The sequence below is a fragment of the Balaenoptera borealis genome (assembly GCF_965194805.1).
Source record: "Balaenoptera borealis genome assembly, chromosome: 12".
NCBI classification, from domain to species: domain Eukaryota; kingdom Metazoa; phylum Chordata; class Mammalia; order Artiodactyla; family Balaenopteridae; genus Balaenoptera; species Balaenoptera borealis.
Window position 1 is genome coordinate 6214250 of NC_138869.1, and position 19496 is coordinate 6233745.

At 50.4% G+C, this 19496-nt stretch overlaps 2 protein-coding genes across 5 annotated transcripts in view; one reads left to right on the forward strand and one right to left on the reverse strand.

Annotated features, from left to right (window-relative positions):
- Positions 1-15938, forward strand: part of CFAP92 (cilia and flagella associated protein 92 (putative)) — an 88956-nt gene extending 73018 nt beyond the window's left edge. The window contains exons 13-16 of the mRNA XM_082345200.1: positions 11947-12111; positions 12561-12758; positions 12831-12987; positions 15694-15938. Coding sequence (XP_082201326.1) covers positions 11947-12111; positions 12561-12758; positions 12831-12987; positions 15694-15728 — 555 coding nt within the window. The 3' untranslated portion in view covers positions 15729-15938. The remainder of the gene's footprint in view (positions 1-11946; positions 12112-12560; positions 12759-12830; positions 12988-15693) is intronic.
- Positions 1160-19496, reverse strand: part of ACAD9 (acyl-CoA dehydrogenase family member 9) — a 69533-nt gene continuing 51196 nt past the window's right edge. The window contains exons 12-19 of one of the 4 annotated variants that reach the window (XR_014232239.1): positions 19143-19271; positions 17604-17683; positions 16851-16977; positions 16566-16643; positions 15950-16078; positions 15225-15297; positions 14638-14791; positions 1160-7622 (exon numbers count right to left, since the gene is read on the reverse strand). Coding sequence is in view for 2 of the 4 variants with exons in the window: in XM_082345239.1 (XP_082201365.1) it covers positions 14691-14791; positions 15225-15297; positions 15950-16078; positions 16566-16643; positions 16851-16977; positions 17604-17683; positions 19143-19271 (717 nt within the window). In the remaining 2 variants the exon portion in view is untranslated. Of the gene's footprint in view, positions 7623-13062; positions 13138-14377; positions 14792-15224; positions 15298-15949; positions 16079-16565; positions 16644-16850; positions 16978-17603; positions 17684-19142; positions 19272-19496 lie in introns of those variants that run through there. The other 3 variants (XR_014232240.1, XM_082345239.1, XM_082345238.1) reach the window with 3 other exon arrangements.

A 19496-nucleotide genomic window follows, 5' to 3' on the forward strand; every position in this document is an offset into this window, starting at 1 on the left:
ACTGTCTCTGTTTTTATTAAGTCTTCTTAAATTTCCCTCAGTAATTTCTGTTGTCAGTGTACACGTCTTACACTTTGTGAAATTAATGGTATTATGAATTGAATCATTTAGTTTTTACATAGTTTATTGCCAGGATGTAGAAATACAATTGATTTTCATATATTGATTTTGTATACTGCAACCTTCTGAAATTGGATCATGTCATCCATGGGTAAAGATCACTTTACTTCTTCCTTTCCAATACGGATTCTTCCCTTCCTTCCTTCCTTTCCTTCCTGTATTAGTCAGCTCAGGCTTCCACACAAAACACCACAGGTTGGCGGCTTACACATCAGAAGTTAATTTCCTCACAGTTCTGGAGGCTGGGAAGTCCAAGATCGTGGTGCTGGCAAAGTAGGTGTCATCCTGAGGCCTCTTCTCTTGGCTTGTGGGCGGCTGCCATGTCACCGTGTGCCCATATGACCTCTTCTTTGTGAGCAGGGGCAGGAGGGTGAGCCAGCTGTGTGGTGCCTCTTCTTACAAGGACGTGAACCCTCTTGGATAAGCCCCACCCTTATGACCTCATTTACCCTTAATCTCTTCCTTTCTCCAGATGCGGCCACAGTGGGTAGGGATTCAAAGTACGGATTTGGGGGGACACAGACACTCAGTGCATAAGCATCCCACCCTGCCCTCCCCTCCTCCGCACTGCCTGCAGCCTCCAGTACAGAACACACTGTCGTATGTTGGGCTGTGGAAGAGACATGCTCTCCTTGTTTCTGATCTTGAGGGGATGCACTCAGTCTTTCACCATGAGGTTGGATATTCACTGCGGGTTTGGGGGAGATGCAGTTTATCAGGTTGAGGAAGTTCTCTTGTAGTATTAGTTTGTTGAGAGTTTTTATCATGAATAAATGCTGGATTTTTGTCAGTTGCTTTTTTTCTGAATATACTGAGGTGTGGTTCTTATGTGTTATTAATATATTACATTACTTGATGTTTAGATTTTAAAACAGCCTTGCCTTCTTGGGATAAATCCCACTTGGTCATGGTGTTTAATCTTTTCTCTATATGTTGCTGGATTTGGTTTGCTGATATTTTTTATTTTTCTCGTGATATCTTTGTCTGCCTGTAGTGTCAGGGTAATATTTATTGGCCCTGTAGAATGAGTTGGGAAGTGTTTCTTTCTCTTTTATTTTCTGGAAATTTGTGAAAGGCTGATCTTCATTCTTTCAATGTTTGGTAGAAGTAACCAGTGAAGCCACCTAAGCCTGAGCTTTTCTTTCTTTTTTCTTAAGTTAATTAATTAATTAATTAAATTTTGTCTGTGTTGGGTCTTTGTTGCTGCGCGCGGGCTTTCTCTAGTTGCGGTGAGCGGGGGCTACTCTTTGTTGTGGTGCACGGGCTTCTCAGTGCGGTGGCTTCTCTTGTTGCAGAGCCTGGGCTCTAGGCATGCGGGCTTCAGTAGTTGTGGCTCATGGGCTCTAGAGCGCAGGCTCAGTAGTTGTGGCTCACGGGCTTAGGTGCTCCGTGGCATGTGGGATTTCCCGGCCCAGGGATCGAACCCGTGTCCCCTGCATTGGCAGGCGGATTCTTAACCACTGTGCCACCAGGGAAGCCCCTAAGCCTGCGCTTTTCTTGGTGGGGAATTTTAAAATTACTATTTCGTCTCTATTCTTGTTATTTAGTCTATTCAGATATCTATTTCTTCTTAAGACAGGTTTGGTAATTTCTATCTTTCTAGGAAATGTTCCATTTCATCTAAGTTATCTAGTTTGTTGGCATATAGTTATTCATAGTATTCTCTTAGAATCCTGTATAACCTTTAAATTTCTGTAAAATCAATAGAACATCTCCTCTTTGATTCCTGATTTTACTAATTTGTGTCTTTTTCTTAGTCAGTCTAGCTAAAGGTTTGTCAATATTGGTTTTTTCAGAGAACCAGTTTCGGAATTCATTTGTTTTCTCTGTTGTTGTATTTCATTTATTTCCACTCTAAACTGTGTTATAACTTTCTTCCTTCTGCTGGTACTTTGGATTTAATTGGTACCTTTAGTTCTTGAGAGAAGTTAGGGTTTTAAATGTGAGATCTTCTTTCATACATGTATTTTAGCTACAGATTCCCTCCCTGAACAGTACTTTAGCTGCATCCCATAAAGTTAATATGTTGTATTTTAACTTTCAGAAAATATTTTATAATTTCCATTGTGGTTTTTAGAATTGTGTTGCTTAATATCCAAATACTGGGAGATTTATTGAATGTCTTACTATTGGTAATTTTAAATTAAATTTTGTTGTGGCTGGAGGATGTACTTTGTATGATTTCTGTGGTATGAACGTATTGCAGTTTGTCTTACGGCCTCACATATGCTTCATCCTCAGGCTTGAAAGGAAAACATGTTCTTCTGATGTTGGGAGGAGTATCATGTAAATGGCAAGTCGGGTCAGTTAACTGTTGTTCAGATCGCCTACATCGCTGTTGATTTTCTTTCTAGGTCTATTATTACTGATAGAGGTATTGGCGTCACTGTCAATGGCTGATTTACTATTTCTCCTTTCAAATCTGTCACTTTTTGCTGATCGTATTTTGGTACCTTTGTGTTTATAGTTGTTACATCTTCCTGATGAATGGACCGTTTAATCATGGTGAAATACCCCTTTGTTTCTAGTACATTTCTTGTCATAAAGACCAATCTGTCTTAAATTACTGAACCCCCTCCAGCTCTCTTCTGTATTTGTTCCCCCATCCTTTTACTTTGAAACTATTTGTGCCTTTGAATCTAAAGTGTGTCTTCTATGGACAGCGTATAGTTGGATCCTGTCTTTTATTTTTAAAACCAGTCTGACAGTCTCTGCCTGTTGATCATCTGTTTATGTGTGTTATAACTATTGATGTGGGAGGAATTGTGTCTTCCGGGTTTTTTCCTGTGTATTTCATGTTGGTTTTGCTCTGCTGCTGCTCCTTTACTGCCTCCTTTTGCGTTGAACAGATATTTTTAGTGTACAATTTTAACACCTTTGATTTTGACCTTTAAAAAAGTGACTTCTGAGTGGTTTCTCTAGGTTTTTTCTTTAGTATGCATCTTTTTTTAAAAAATAAATTTATTTATTTATTTATTTATTTATTTTTGGCTGCATTGGGTCTTTGTTGCTGTGCGCGGGCTTTCTCCAGTTGCGGCGAGCGGGGGCTACTCTTAGTTGTGGTGCGTGGGCTTCTCCGTGCAGTGGCTTCTCTTGTTGTGGAGCGTGGGCTCTAGGCGCTCGGGCTTCAGTAGTTGTGGCACGCAGGCTCAACAGTTGTGGCACTCAGACTCAGTAGTTGTGGTGCTCAGACTCAGTAGTTGTGGCTTGCGGGCTCTAGAGTGCAGGCTCAGCAGTTGTGGCGCATGGGCTTAGTTGCTCCGTGGTATGTGGGATCTTCCTGGACCAGGGCTCAAACCTGTGTCCCCTGTATTGGCAGGTGGATTCTTAACCACTGCGCCACCAGGGAAGCCTGCGTTGGGTCTTCGTTGCTGCACGTGGGCTTTCTCTAGTTGCGGCGAGTGGGGGCTACTCTTTGTTGCAGTAGGCGGGCTTCTCATTGCAGTGGCTTCTTTTGTTGCAGAGCATGGGTTCTAGGTGCACAGGCTTCAGTAGTTGTGGCACGTGGGCTCAGTAGTTGTGGCTCGCAGGGTCAGTAGTTGTGGCGCATGGGCTTAGTTGCTCCGTGGCATGTGGGATCTTCCCGGACCACGGCTCGAACCCGTGTCCCCTGCGTTGGCAGGTGGATTCTTAACCACTGTGCCACCAGGGAAGTCCCTTTAGTATGCATCTTAATTTACCATTCTACTTCAGATGATTACTAATTTAGTTTGGGTAAAATGTAGAAACTATTCTACAATATAGTTCCATTTCCTTCCCTCCTTTGTGCTATTATTGTCATATTAAATCTATATATGCAGTGACCCCCCCAAATACAGTGCTATAATTATTTTATGCAGTCATGTCTTTTACATTGAGAGTTGAGAAAGGAAAATTTTATTTATATAATCTTTTATATTTACCCACATATTTTTTCCAGTGATGTTTCTTTCTGTAGATTCTAGTTACCATCTGGCGTCACTTTTTCTTTCAGCCTTAAAGCACCTGCTTTAGTATATCTGATAAGGTAGCTCACTACCAATAAATCCTGTGTTTAAATCAGAGACTACTTTCTTTCACCTTCATTTCTGAAGGATAGTTTTTGCTAAATATAGAATTCTTGGTTCACACTACTTTTTTTCTTTCAGCACTTAGAAAATGTCATTGTGTTGTGGTCTCTGTTGTTTCTGATAAGTATTTAGTGATTAATCACACTGTTGTTCCCCTGTACATGATGGGTTTTTTCTTCTTGCTGTTTCTAGGATTTTCTCATTGTCTTTTTCTTTCAACTGTTTGATATGTCCAGGTGTGGCTCTCTTTATATTTATCCTACTTGGGAATCACTGAGTTTCCTACATTGGTAGATTAATGTTTTGGGTCATTAGCTCTTCAAAAAATTTGTTCTCTTCCTCCTCCCTTCTCCCCCTTCCCCAGACTCCTATTATGTGTATGTTGGTTCACTAGATAATGTCCTGCAGGTCTTGAAGATCTGTTAATTAAAAAAAAAAAATTTTTTTTTCAGATTGGATAATGTCTGGTTTTTGTTGTCCCCATTTTCAAATTCTGATTCTTTGTCAGCTCAAATCAGCCACTGAGTCCCTCTAGTGAATTTTCATTTTCAGTTCCTATATGTTCTAACTCCAGAATTTTCAGTTAGCTCTTTTTAAAAATGATTCCTCTTTGTTAATATTGTCCATTTCTATATTCAGTGTTCTGTACTTTCCTTGAACTTTCAGAATAATTTTTAAGTTTTTTTCTCATGATAGCTGCTTTGAAATCTTTGTCTACTAAGTCAACCTGCTGGACCCACTCTATTGACTGCTTTGCTTTCCTGAATAAGGTTTACACATTCCTATTTCTTTGCATGCCTTCTAGTTTTTCATCAAAAGCTGGACATCTAAAATACATGGCAACACCTTTGGATTGTGACTTTCTCCGCCTGGGGCAGAGGGGTTGTTGTCTGCTGAGTAACTTGCCTGCACTTCATCTGTGGAATCTGTCTCCTCAGGGGGTGTGGCCATCGCTGTCTCTGCCGTTTTTATCATTGTTTTTATTTTTAAGCCTGGTTTCCCTTGGGTCAACTCTGTGTCTGCGTCACTTAGTGATGAGCCAACCACTGGTCAGAAGTTGTGCTGAAGCACCTGGAGCCAGGAAGGTGCCGGCGTTTCCCAGGGGATCTGGGGGTGCATCCAGACTGCGCCAGCTCTGGCTTCCCACTGGGCCCTCTCACGTCTCCTCTGCACGTGCAGGCAGCCTGTCAGCGAGGGATGTGTGTAGAGCTTACCAAGGTCCTCTGAGGCCATCCGTTTCCTGTATCTTCCTGTTCAGTTCTGACGAATCTGCTGGTCTGTCGCTTGAGCCATGTAGGGTCACGACCTCAGCCCCACAGAGCATCTGGCCTTCCTTGTTTGCTGTTGAGATGGCTGTTGTCCCTTACAGCGACCACACCTATGGGGTTCTACAAGCTCCAGTCTGACTCAGGTGAGCCTGTAATAGAGTGAGCAGTGCAGCCGCTGATTTTCACAGCTTGCCCACGGTAGAAGGACGACTGCTCTGACCATGCTGAGATGTCAGGAATGACGCTGACGTCTACTCTCCTTGCCTGAGGTTCAGTAGTTTTATGAGTAAACGCTTCTCACCTTGTTGTATGCCTTTGGACAGTTCCCAGTGGTAGCTTTTGACAGTTTTGTCCCGTTTGATCCTTGCTCTTTGAGGAAAGGACCAAGCTCCCAGCTTCACCATGTTAAAAGTCCTACCATCCTCCTGCCCAACTACAAGCTTTACTTATTTCTGTGTTTCCTACTATATTTGGAGTCTGTGTCTACTTTACCCTTTGTTTTGCTGTTTTTTTGACAGTAAGCTTTCAGAGTGCTTGCAGAGCCAAGGTCTTCACTCTGTCTTTGCACTTGAGAAGTGGCTGGGCTGTTTTCAGGATTATAGAATCAAATCCTCCTCCCCCTGTCCCCCAAATCCATTGCTTTTTAGAATCAAGTGTTGCAGATAAGTCTGATGCCTATCTGATTATATTTCCTTTTTAGCTAAACTATGATTTCCTCTACTCTTTTAAAACTTTTTCTTAATCCTTGGTTCTAGGTGTGCAGGTGGGGTTTTTTTTTTTGTTTTTCACCAGAGCTTAAAGGGCCTTCCACCATGATTTTTTTCCCTCTTAATTTGTACTTGTTGGTCTTTTGCACTGAGTTCAGCTATCTTCCACTTCGACCACTGTTAGTCACAATTGTTAACAACTTCTCATTTTAAATTGCAGCAGTCATATTTTATTTTCTAGAAATTCTCATGATTTCCTGTGCTATTTTCACAAATGATATAATTTTGTTATTATTAAAATATACATGTAAGAGTGTGTGTGTGTGTACTGTCAAAAATAACAAAAGCAATATTTTTTTTTTAACATTCTTAGTGGAGTATGATTGCTTTACAATGCTGTGTTAGTTTCTGCTGTATAACAAAGTGAATCAGCTATATGTATACATATACCCCCATATCCCCTCCCTCTTGAGTCTCCCTCCCACCCTCCCCATCCCACCCCTCTAGGTGGTCACAAAGCACCGAGCTGATCTCCCTTTGCTATATGGCTGCTTCCCACTAGCTATCTGTTTTACATGTGGTAGTGTATATATGTCAGTGCTACTCTCTCACTTCTTCCCAGCTTCCCCTTCCCCCTCCCCATGTCCTCAACTCCATTCTCTACGTCTGCATCTTTATTCCTGTCCTTCCCCTAGGTTCATCAGAACCATTTTTTTTTTTTTAGATTCCATATATATGTGTTAGCATACAGTATTTGTTTTTCTCTTTCTGACTTGCTTCACTCCATATGACAGACTCTAGGTCCATCCACCTCACTATAAATAACTCAATTTCATTTCTTTTTATGGCTGAGTAATATTCCATTGTATATATGTGCCACATCTTCTTTATCCATTCATCTGTTGATGGACACTTAGGTTGCTTCCATGTCCTGGCTATTGTAAATAGTGCTGCAATGAACATTGTGGTACATGACTCTTTTTGCGTTACGGTTTTCTCTGGGTATATGCCCAGTAGTGGGATTGCTGGGTCAGATGGTAGCTCTGTTTTTAGTTTTTTAACGAACCTCCATACTGTTCTCTGTAGTGGCTGTAACAATTTACATTCCCACCAACAGTGTAGGAGGGCTCCCTTTTCTCCACACCCTCTCCAGCATTTATTGTTTGTAGATTTTTTGATGATGGCCATTCTGACTGGTGTGAGGTGATACCTCATTGTAGTCTTGATTTGCATTTCTCTAATGATTAGTGATGTTGAGCATCTTTTCATGTGTTTGTTGGCAATATGTATATCTTCTTTGGAGAAATGTCTATTTAGGTCTTCTGCCCAGTTTTGGATTGGGTTCTTTTTTTTTGATATTGAACTCCATGAGCTGCTTGTATATTTTGGAGATTAATCCTTTGTCAGTTGCTTTGTTTGCAAATATTTTCTCCCATTCAGGGGGTTGTGTTTTTGTCTTGCTTATGGTTTCCTTTGCTCTGCAAAAGGTAACAAAAGCAATGTCTTATACCCACTATCCAACTTAAGAAATCAAACATTATCAGTATTTCCATAGTTTTCCATGTGTCCTTTCCCATCTCTTACCCCTTACCCATAAATAACCACTATCTCAACTTTTATCTTTCGCTTGCTTTTCTCTATAATTTTACTGCATATGTATATAATCTATCATTTTAATTTTTGCTTAGTATTAATGATATTCAACCATGTTTGTGTATATAGCTATACGAATATACCATTATTTATTAATAAGCATTTGTATTTTCTTTTGTTATTTTAAAGTGTGATTGTAAACATATGTTAACATGTCTTCTCCTTAAAAATAGGCAAGATTTTATTTCATAAGATACATACTTAGGTTTACAAGCACTGATTGTACTTCCACATGTCTGGAAAATACTTTAAATCTGACTATAAATTATCACTAATATGATGTATAATACCTCATGGAAGTTTTAATTTGCATTTCACTGTTTACTAGTGAAGTGGAATATCTTCTTATAGACTTGATAATTTCTTCTTTCATGAAAATGTTTTTCCCTTGAATTTCAGGTGTGATTTGGTTTTAATGTTCTTAATGCTATTGCAGTGGTATTTATATACGTGGTAAGTTTCTTCTGGTGTCTATGTTGTCTTTTTACTTTCTTAATGGTGCCTTTTAATCGACAAAAGTTATTTTAAATTTTGTAAGTTATCCATTTGTTCCCTTATGATTGAAGTTTTTTACCTTAAGAAATCTTTTCCTAACCCAGGGTTATAAAATTATACCGAGGTTTCCTCTACAAGATTTAAAGTTTTTTTCATTTCATTTAACGTTTTAATCCATATGGAATTTATTTTTTGTATGAGGATAGGAATCTAATTTCATTTCCTTCATATGACCTATGGTAGCAGCACTCTGTGAGAAGTTTGTCCCTTCCCCAGTGATCTATATGCCAGGTCTGTCAGAGCAAGTTGAGTTGCTGTTTCTTGGGTGATTGGGATCTTTATTGAAATTGCATTTACGAATGAATTCTTCTCTTCAAAGAAAATGTTCTTTGTTGCTTTTTAAAATTTCTATGTTGTACCTTTATTTTCTATTGCACTGATTTCTGCTCTTATTCATTTCTTTAAAAAAAATTTATGCTTATTTGCTATTTTTTATCCTTTTAAGCTTTAATTTTTATTTTTTATTGAAGTATAGTTGACTTATAATAGTTCCTGTTGTTATTAATTATGTACATATACTTTTCATATTCTTCTCCGTCATAGGTAATCATCACAAGATATTGAATGTATTTCCCTGTGTTATAGAGTAGGACCTTGTTTATTTTATATACAGTAGGGTGTATCTGCTAATCCCAAACTCCTACCTTATCCCTCACCACCCTTACTGCTCTGGTAACCATAAATTTGTTTTCTATGTCTGATTCTGCTTCTGTTTTGTAAATAAGCCCCTTTCTCTCATGCTGTTTTTTTTTTTGTTCTTATAATTTTTATTGGAGTATAGTTGATTTACAGTGTTGCTAGTTTCTGCTGTACAGCAAACTGAATCAGTTATACATATAACCACTCTTTTTTAGATTCTTTTCCCATATATATTATTACAGATTATTGAGTATAGTTCCCTGTATTACACTTATAACGTTTTAGATTCCACATATAAGTGATATCATATGATATTGGTCTATCTCTGTCTGACTTGCTTCACTTAGTATGATCATCTCTAGGTGGATCCATGTTGCTGCAAATGGCATTATTTCATTCTTCCTTATGGCTGACTGATATTCCATTGTATTTATTTACTTATTTTAAAAACGTATTTGTTTATCTTTGGCTGTGTTGGGTCTTCATTGCTGCGCGCGGGCTTTCTCTAGTTGCGGTGAGCCGGGGCTGCTCTTTGTTGTGGAGTGCGGGCTTCTCATTGCGGTGGCTTCTCTTGTTGTGGAGCACGGGCTCTAGGTGCACAGGCTTCAGTAGTTGCAGCACGCAGGCTCTGCAGTTGTGGCTCGTGGGCTCTAGAGCACAGGCTCAGTAGTTGTGGCGCATGGGCTTAGTTGCTGCGCGGCATGTGGGATCTTCCCGGACCAGGGCTCGAACCCGTGTCCCCTGCATTGGCAGGCGGATTCTTAACCACTGTGCCACCAGGGAAGCCCTCCATTTTGTTTATATACCATGTTTTCCTTACCCATTCATCTGTCAGTGGACACTTAGGTTGCTTCCATGTCTTGGCTATTGTAATAGTAATGCTGTGAACATTAGGGTTCATGATCTTTTCCAACTACACTTTTCTCCAGAGATAAACCAAGGAGTGGGATTGTTGTATTGTACGGTAACTGTGCAAATAGTTTTTTAAGGGTCCTGCATATTGTTCTCCGTAGTGGCTGCACCAATTTATTTTCCCACCAACACTGTAGAGGGTTCCCTTTTTTCTAGGCTCACCGCAGCATTTACTGCTTGTAGATTTTTTGATGCTGGCCATTGTGACTGGTGGAAGGTGACACCTCACTGTAGTTTTCATTGGCTTTGCTCTCAGAATTAGCAATGTTGAGCATCTTGTCATCTTCCTCTTTGGGTTTTTTTTCCCTCTTCAAACAGTATAAAATTCGCCTCTTCAAATTGGCTTTTTGAAAGTCGGCTGTGTTTGGAATTCAGCGTTATTAACAGCCCTTCAAGCTTTGTGAATATGAGGTGCCCTGAAGCACCGGTTGTCAAGTTGTTCCGGGAAACGTCCACAAGGCGGCAGCATTTCTTCGTGCCCAACTCCAGTTACTTGGCAACAAAAAGCCTTAGGGAAAGTCTGCTTCCTGGGCTGTGAATTAGAGGGGAATGTGCCAGAGCAAAGTCTCAAGGGCTTGGGTCTCACTACTTCTTCCCCCTTCAGCCTCACCCCTGCCCCCCGAGACAAACGGCAACCCCTGCAAACGGCCCTGAGTGTGTGCTGTGTTTCATAGGTAGGGTGACTCCCAGGAAGGAGGCTGGAGGCCCCCTGCCTGCAGGAGACGTGCAGACCAGGTGACTTCTCGAAGCTCCTCCAGCCCAGAGGGTCCACTGTCGTTTGGGTGTGCTCGGCTTCGTTTAGGTGTAGGAGGGCCCACCTGGATCTGGAGATGGTGGTCCCCTCCCAAGGGGAACGGACAAGACAGGTCCAAGGGGGGCCCCATGTGGGAGCACACCCTCCCGTGCTCCCTCATCCCCAGCACAGTACAGCCTTGGGACCAAAGTCTGCTCAGGCTTCAGGTATGTGATACCAGCCCAGGTCCCTGAGGCCAGAGGGGAATAGAGCAGACATTTCTTTGCTATTCTTGTTTATTTTCATGGTATGTTGGAGTATAGTTGATTTACAATGTTGTGTTGTTTTCAGGTGTACAGCAACCTGATTCACTTATTGATATTCATGTATCTATTCTATTTTGAGTTCTTTTCCCATATAGGTTATTGCAGAACATTGAGCAGATTTCCCTGTGCTTTACAGGAGGTCCATGTTGATTATCCATCAAATGTATGTGTGTGTATATATATATATATATATATATATACACACACACACACACATATGCACATATATATATATACACACACACACATATATAAATACACTTGTGTGTATATGAAGCCCAACCTCCTAATTTGTCCTTGGCCCCCACTTTTCCTTTTTGGTAACCCTACGTTCGTTTTCCAAGTGTGTGTGTGTGTTGCTGTTTTCTAAATGAGTTCATGTGTATCTGTTGTTCAGTCCCAGGTATAGGTGATATCATATGCTGTTCATCTTCCTCTGACTCACTTCACTTACTGTATGTGCATCCCAGGTCCATGCATGTTGCCACCAGTAGCGTTATTTCATTCTTGTTTATGGCTGAGTAATAGTCCATTGTATATACGTACCACGTTGTCTTATCCAGTCATCTGTTGGTGGACATTTTGGTTGTTTCTGTGTCCTGGCTGTTGGAACCAGTGCTGCAATGAACCCCGGGGCGCCTGGTTCATTTCCAATTACGGGTTTCTCCAGATAGATGCCCAGGAGTGTTCCTGGGGCCGGGCTCTTTTTAGTTTTGTTAGGAACTTCGATACTGTCCTTTATGGTGGCTTTTACCAATGTACATTCGCCCGAAAATGGAGGAGGGTTCCCCTTTTTTGGTCCTCGAATTACAATGTGCGCAGTGAGGGCTTGTCTCGATGGTCCTTTTGGCAGAGGTGTGTTTACGCTCTCAGGACAGGTACCTGCAGGGCAGCTGTGTCCCAGAGGTCAGCTGGCTGGGTACACACTGACAGGTGCTGGCGAGTAGGCCGCTTGTGAGGAGTGACTGGTGTCTCTTTCTCCAGAAAAACATCTCGGGGGCCTACGAGGTCAGCAAGAAGTCTCCCAAGTCTGTTGTGAAGGTGATCAAGATCTCAGCCCCGGCCAAGGATGCTGTCTCTAACTATAGTATCCAGACCCTGCACTCTACAGAGCTTGCAAAGAAGGAGCTGTATCGTGAGATGGCCAAGGTGAGTTAAGGCCCAGGGTGGGGAGCAGCGACGCACCTCCACTCCAGGCAGGGCGGCGGGGGGTCTCCGGGGTGGAGAGGAGCCGACAAGGGACGAGCGCCGGCACAGAGAGGCGTGAACCCTCTACATGCCACGTTGAGCCCAGAGGCCCCCAGCGCCTGTCCAGGTGTGCGTGGCTCTCGGTAGCCCTTCATTGCTGCCTAGGAAAGGCAGCCTAACCCCGGCAGGGAAAGCCTGGGCTTAGGCTTCCTTCCCGCCCTGACCACTTCAAAAACGGCTCTGTCAAAGGGGACAGGGACGTGGCCCTCGCTGGGCTGCTGCCTGGCTCTGGTAACCAGCAGGCACCCCGCACCACCAGGAGCCAGCACCCTGCCCCCAAGACCGGCAGCCGGTCCGCCCCCCCGAGGTCTGCTGTCAGCCCGTCTATCCACGTCTGCTCGCGTTTCCAGGAGCCGAGGAAGAGACTCACGTACGCCCAGAGCCACCTGTCAGCCACAGTGGAGCCTCAGGATTCAGAGGAGAAGAGAAAAGCCGAGAGGAAGTCCCGCAACGCCTGGCTCACACCCAGCAGCTTCCAAGTGACCGGTCTTCACAGCACTGGCAGGACACATCACTTGGGGCTGCCACCCCCCGGCGCCATCACAGAGGTGGGTGGTGGGAGTGGGTCTCCGGCGGGCGTCTGCAGGGGCCTCCCCCTGACCTGCTGCCCCCCGACGTAGGAGTGGAGGGAGAAGGCACTGTTTGCTAACGTGCTGGAGCCGGTGCTACACCGAGAGAGCTGGGGCTGGGACCGGCGCCCCCAGGACTTCGATCTGTACACGCAGCCGCCGCCATTCTTGGAGCTGCCGCCCCCTCCGGCGCCACAGCCCAGGACAGGTAACCGTGGGCGGCACCCGTTCTGTTTTAGCAGCCACACTCCTGGGCTGGTGTCACAGCGCAGGCTGGGCTGGAACTTCTGGTTCCAGCTGGATTCGTCACTTGCTGTATGACGGGGGGCAGGTCCCACCCCGGCTCTGGGCTTGGTTTCTGTGAAAGGGAGGCATTGGAAGGTAGGGCTAAGGGCTTTCACACTGTGTTACCCATGACCAGCCTTGAGAGGCTCTGGGCGCTGCTGGGCCCTTCCAGCTCCCAGACACGGCCAGTTGTCACCCATGGGGGAGGGCGGGAGCCTGGCCACACCAAGGCCTCTTCATCCCCCTGTTTGTGAAGAGGGACCAGAAAATCATTTATAGGTAGAGAACCAAATCTGTGAATTAACAGAACCAGAATCTTCAGGGAGAAAGAGAGGCGAGTTGATCTGGCCACAGACCCCTCGCCCAGAAAGCTAGACTGGATAAACGGTGGAGTGCTTTCCCTCCCTGACTCACTCATAAGGGCTGCTGGCAACAGCTCCATGAAACCGGAGGACATGCTGACAAGCTGCTGAAACTGGTCTCTCCCCTCCTCTGCACTGTGCCACCTCCCTTCAGCGGAGGCCCCAGGCTCTGGGGCTGCAGGCAGGGTCCCAGGCTCAGGGGCACTGCTGTGGTCCAGCCCAGGGACGCCAGGCTCGCTGCCCGGGCCCCGGTTCCCAGGGCACGCGGCTGAGAACCGCTCCCCACAGCGGGAGACAAGGAGAACCTGCTGCAGACGGGGCTCCCGCCTCCCGAGGGCTCTGCGCAGACCGCTGTCCCGGCACCGGGTGCGAAGCCGTGACCTCTCCCTCCGCGCCAGCACCGAAGCTGGGGTGCCGTCGGGAAGACAAGCTGTCACGAGGCCGGCAGCAGGCCCACACCCACGTGGATGACGGCTCCTACTCGCAGGGGGAACGCCGGGCCGCCTCAAGGCAACGTCTGTGACGGCCACGCCGCCGGGAACCGACCGACCCAGCGTGAAGCCTGCCAGCTGAGCACGCCAGGACGAGTGTGTAGCGGCCCGTGTGTGCCACCGGGAGACGCTGCTTGTCTTGTCAAGCGGCAGAGAGAAGCGCCCGCTGTCACGCAGCCGCACCATCACCTGAGAGGGACCAAAGCCTCACGGCACCGTGGCCCGGGCACCTGCCCCGCTGCTGCTGGAACCCTCTTCGCACACAGGGGGACAAAGGGCCCTGGAAGCCGTCACCAGAGGAGGGATCGGAGGGTCAAGTTGTTAGGCTGGCTCTGAGGAAGCAGGTGACTGACTAGTGCAGCAAACACTACAAGGGGAAACGCAAACTGTCCTCTTCTGTTAAACGGTTCCTGTTTAAACTAGGAGCCAAAGGCACTTACTTAAAAGAATGACACATACGCCGTTTTCAAGCTGTTTCTTGGAGAACGTGTGGTCTGGCAGAAATGGCCACCCTGCTGAGACCCGTCCCCCCCACGCCCGGCCAGCTTCCACCCCGAAGCCTCACGATCAGGTGAGTTGCAGCAGCTCCGCGCTCTCCCCGTGTCCGCTCGGAGCCCGGGATCGTGTCTGTCAGGCAGCAGTGCCCACGGGGGCCTGGAGAAGCCCGTCAGTCAGAGAACTGGGAGAAACAGTTAACTTGTAATAAAGCACGTTCTCTACCTTCTGGAAGGCGTGTGTCGGGCGGACAGCAGCAGGGACGCTGACCCCCTGCTTCAGGACGGCCGGTCCAGAGGGTGGGCACAGACGTAGGCTCGCTTCTTCAGGACCTGCTGGGACACTTTCTTGATCAGTTCATCGAGATTCTCCGGAGAATCTGGGAGGGAAAGAGTAGGTGATCTTTGGAAAAAAATGTTCCAGCAATTCCTGTTATCACGAAGTCAGCCCTGCGGTGTGAAGGAGCCCTGAAGGCGGCAGCCCGTCCCCAGGAAGTGATTCTGGGCTGCCGCCTGGCGACCCCAGCCTGCTGGAGGAGACGCCCTGCGGTGACAGCCGCGTCAGCACGGTGGGCGCGGGGCGCCAGTGCTGAGCTGCGCGGAGCCCCGCGCTCCTCCCTCCGCAGCGCGGCCGGGTACGGGGTCCCCAGAGGCTCTCGCCTCGCCGGCTCTGTGCGCTCCTGCGGGCAGGCCTCACCCAGCCCTCGGTGAGCAGCAGTCTGTGCGCAGCCAGCAGCCCTGGGAGGCCACCGCCAGGTCGCCTGGCATCAGGTCCCGCCCCCCATTCTCCCCCAGCCCGAGCCGCCCACTTACGCTTGTCCAGCTGAGACAGGGTGCAGAGATTCTGGTGGTAAGCTTCCGTGCAGAAGATGTTGGCCAACAGAACCTGCCAGAACCAAAGTCCAAGTCAGAGAGGATGACTGCTGAGGACCCTGGGCTCTCTGGGCCTTAGGGCCGCCCCTGCCTGGAGCCTGACCTCTGAGCTTCAAAGAACTCAGTCTGTCAGCCAAAGCGGGCAGCTTGACCAGGGTCAGGTGGCCTGGCTCAGAAGCCATGGCAGCCCCGAGCCAAACCAGCCCTGTCCTCAGGGCAAGTGACTCAACCCCTCTGAGCCTCAGGTTGCTCCTTGGCGGGAGAACGTCTCAATCCCCGCAGCCACGGGGCGCGTCAAGACGAGGGCGTGCACACAGCAGGTGCTCAGACGGAGACGGCACCCACCCTGCTAGCAGAGGGGTGAGGGCGCTGGGATTCCGACACTCACTCCCCCCTGCCCCCCCCCAAGGCAGGAAGGTGAAAGGCAGTGGTCCTGTGTCCTGAACAGCAGAGACCCGCCCATCGGAGCTGAGAGCACCGGCTATGGCCACGGACACAACTTGGCAACCCCACCTGTCTCTGGATCAGCTGGCGTGGACCCCGTGCTCACCCCCGACCCCCGGACGCACCCAGCCCCTCCCTTCCCCGCTGCCCGGCCTCATTAAAGTGCAGCAGAATGACCCCTGCAGGGAGGCTGCCTGTGCGGGCGGGAGGGGCGGGCCCACCTCGTGGTCGTGGTTCTGGAGCCCCACACGGATAGAGCGGCTGGCCCGCGACAGCACGGCCGTCATCCCGTACAGGTTGATGAGGACGTTGGCCAGTCGTTTCAAGAGCAGCTGCTCCTCCACGATGCTCTGGGAACAGAGGGCAGGGGGGAGACTTACCACCGGGACACAGCGCCAACACGCTCTCTCTCTCCCGGGCCCACCTTTGCGCATCTCTGAGCCTCACTCTACACCCTGGGGGAGCAGGCCTAACACTGCCTTCCCTTTGGGTTTTCCCTTAGCTCTGTCCAGATCTGGGCAGGAGTCAAGACAAGATCATGTCCCAGAAGCCTGGCTGAGACCACCGGCCAGCGCTTATTATCACCTTTGGACGCAAGAGACACAGATCAGGTCCTAAGAGGAAGGTCCAGGTGGGGCTGCCCCCTCCCGGCTCCAGGGAGCGTCTGGTCGCCTAGACGGTGCCCACCCAGCAGGGGCTCCCCCCACGCTCCCCAGCTAGCTGAGTGGTCCCCAGGGCAGGCAGCCACAGCCAGCCCTGCTTCCCCAGCCCTCCATGGTGACCGAGATTTCTAGGCCTGGTCCCTAGCCGCTGGCCCGCCTCCCCGCCCCCAGGTACCTTGCCAAAGCGAAGCAGCAGGGTCTCCACGGTGCGGCTGAAGTAGTGCACGTTCTGCTCGAACTTGTGGGCGCTGTCCTGGGGGGCCGGGGGGAGGATTCCGCTCAGCACCGCCCTCCCGCGGTGCCCAGGCCCTGCTGCCAGGCTTGGCTGTTCTCCACCGTGACAGGGTGGAGAGGGCATCTGGTGACCCTCGGACTGCCTGGTCCTCCCCGGTGCCCCCGGCCACACCCCCTCTGGGAAGGGGATACCCGATGGGGGGGTACCCCTGGCTGGACCACTCACCGCCATGCTGGGGTGCACGACTCCGAGCTTCCCTGTCAGCCCAAGGTCCACAGTTCGGCCCAGGGAGTCCCGAAGCCTCTGGCCGACAGTCTCCAGGATGGTGGTCACATTGCCCTGTTTAAGCTGCCTGCAGAGAGCCCAGGCGCGGTAAGCTGAGGCCCCGCAGCCGGCTCCTGCTGCCCAGCAACACGGCCCCGCCTCGGTGCCAGCAGCTCTAGGGGACCCGGGCAAGCCCCCTGACTACGCAAAGCCAGAGGGGCCACCTGGACACAACCCAGGACCTGGCCCGCCCCACAGGCAGCAGCCGTCTCCTCGACGGCCGGAGGGGACACCCGGGGCACACCTGCTTCCAGCTCATTCTCTCCCCGAGTAGCCTGAAAAATCCTCTGAGCAAGCCATGCCTGGGCGCTGGCAGGGGCTACTCACTGTTCTGGCCCCAGGATGGGGGTCAGGAGAGGAAACTAGTCTTGTGTTGGCCTTGGAGCTGACACCTACTCAAGGATCACCGCTCCTTGCCCCGGTTCTAGAAGCAGCACAGAGCTGCAGGGGAGGAGGGCAGGGCCCTGGCAGCTTCCCAGGCAGCTGGCCCCTCCCTGTCCCCTCCCACCAGCCAGCCTGTGAGTCAGCTGAGCCCTGCAAGGCTGCACGCCTGGTCCCCGGATGAGGCAGCGCCCTCCTCTGGCTGCCCCGGGACAGGCCTCTGCGGGGCAGGGTGGGCGGACCCGAGGGGCAGACGGTGGGCGCGGCACCTACCTGACCCTCGCAGTCAGGACGCGGCCGGCATGCTGCAAGCCTGTCAGGGCGATGTACATCCGGAGAATCTCGTTGGTTCCCTGTGGCCAACATCGCCCAGGTCAAAGGCCGCCCACATCAGGGCAGTGCCGTGTGCGGGGCTGGCTGGGCCATGCTGCTTCCCGCTCCCTCTTCGGAAGCAGCTGGGAGCACGGCTGTGACCGGGGGCCAGGGCAACACGCAGGCTACTGCTTCCACGGGACAAGTTGGGGCTGACCAGATGGCGGTGGCCTCCCTCCGGGACCTACCCCATCCCATGACCAACTGTGCATGAGTCATTCCTTTTTCCAAGCTTCCGATTCTACTTCTTTTAAGCGGAGAAACAGTTCCCCTTAAAAGAAGTGAAGGATACTAGTACCCAGGACACAGCAAGTCCTCAGTGGACCCACTACTAGCTCAGGCCAGGCCAGGCTCCTCGGGAAGCAGCTGGCCGCACCGCAGTGCCAGGTGCCAACACCCTGGGGCCGCCTCTTCCCTGCTGCCACCCCCAGGCACCCCGCCCCCCCCCACCGTGAGCCACGTGACCTCGGGGACGCAGACCAGGGGGCTTGTGCCCGTCATGCACGGTGGTGCTGAGGGTCAGAGGGGCAGGGGCTGGACTGAGGCACACCGCCAGGCCACGCCACGGACAGAGACTCCGTGGGAGCGGAAGTGGGAGCAAGGAGAACTCCAGGCTGACCCAGGCCCGTCCGGGGCGGTCTCGGCTTCACGCTGAGGGCCCTGCACCCCTCAGAGCTCCTGAACCCGTGCTGACCACCCCACCAGCCACGGAGGACCGCACTCGCCCGGGCCAAGCGGAGGGGCCTTGGGGGAGGCAGGCCTGGGGCAGCAGGGTTGTGACGTGGGAACTGCCCCCGGGGCCTCGGGCTGGCCGCGCCCTGTCTGCCCACCGAGGGAGAGGACACAGGGAACACCAGCAGCCAATGCGGTCTTCCCCCCCCCAGGGGGAGCCGCCCGGGCGCCCAGCCTCGCACTGGTCCAAGGGTCTGCCTCCGCACACCTGCGTCCAGCCTGAAATCCCGCCCGGCCTCCCTCCACGGCCGCTGGCCGCACCGCTGCAACCCACGCCCTGGGCGGGCTCGGGGCATTTCCAGGGACGCGAACGCAAACAAGCCATTCTCTGCTCCAAACTTTGTTACCGCTTCTCGGCCCTCACGGTAAGATCCAAATGGGCTTCCACGGCTGGCTACTCTCTGGCCTTCCCGCCCAGCCCCTCTGCCCTGCCCCCCCTGCCCCACCCACACCCCAGCCCCGCCGAGCAGGACCGGCCGCTGCTCCTTCCGTTTCCCTGGTGCCGGCAGGGAAGGTCCCATCGGGGCCTGGCACACTCCACTCCCCTGCCCTCTCTGCCCCCAAGGCCAAGTGCGCTGCTTCCTGAGACCCCAGCCCCTCACCACACTGGTGTTCCGGAGTCGTCCTCTCTCAGCCAGGCTGCACGAGGCTCTGGGGTCCACGGCGGAGCGGGGCGGGGCCGAGCGCTCAGCGGGGCGGCGCACTCACCTCGAAGATAAGCAGGATGCGGCTGTCACGCAGGATGCGCTCGTACGGGTAGTCCCTCATGTAGCCCGAGCCCCCGAGGATCTGGAGCGCCTCGCTCACGCACTGCCACGCGGCCTCGGAGCTGAACACCTGCCACGGGCCCGGGCGAGGTCAGCACCAAAGCCCCTTCCGGAGGGGGACCCTCTGCCTCGGGGCCAGGTGGCTGCGGACGGGGTGGGAGGCCCCATGCGGAGAAGTGGGCTTTGGCACGAGACGAGCCAGGTAGGAGCCCTGACTGTCACGTCTCACTGGTGGCCAAAAAATGACCCCCCTCCCCAAAACAAGACAGAGGCACGGGGAACTCTGTGCTATCTA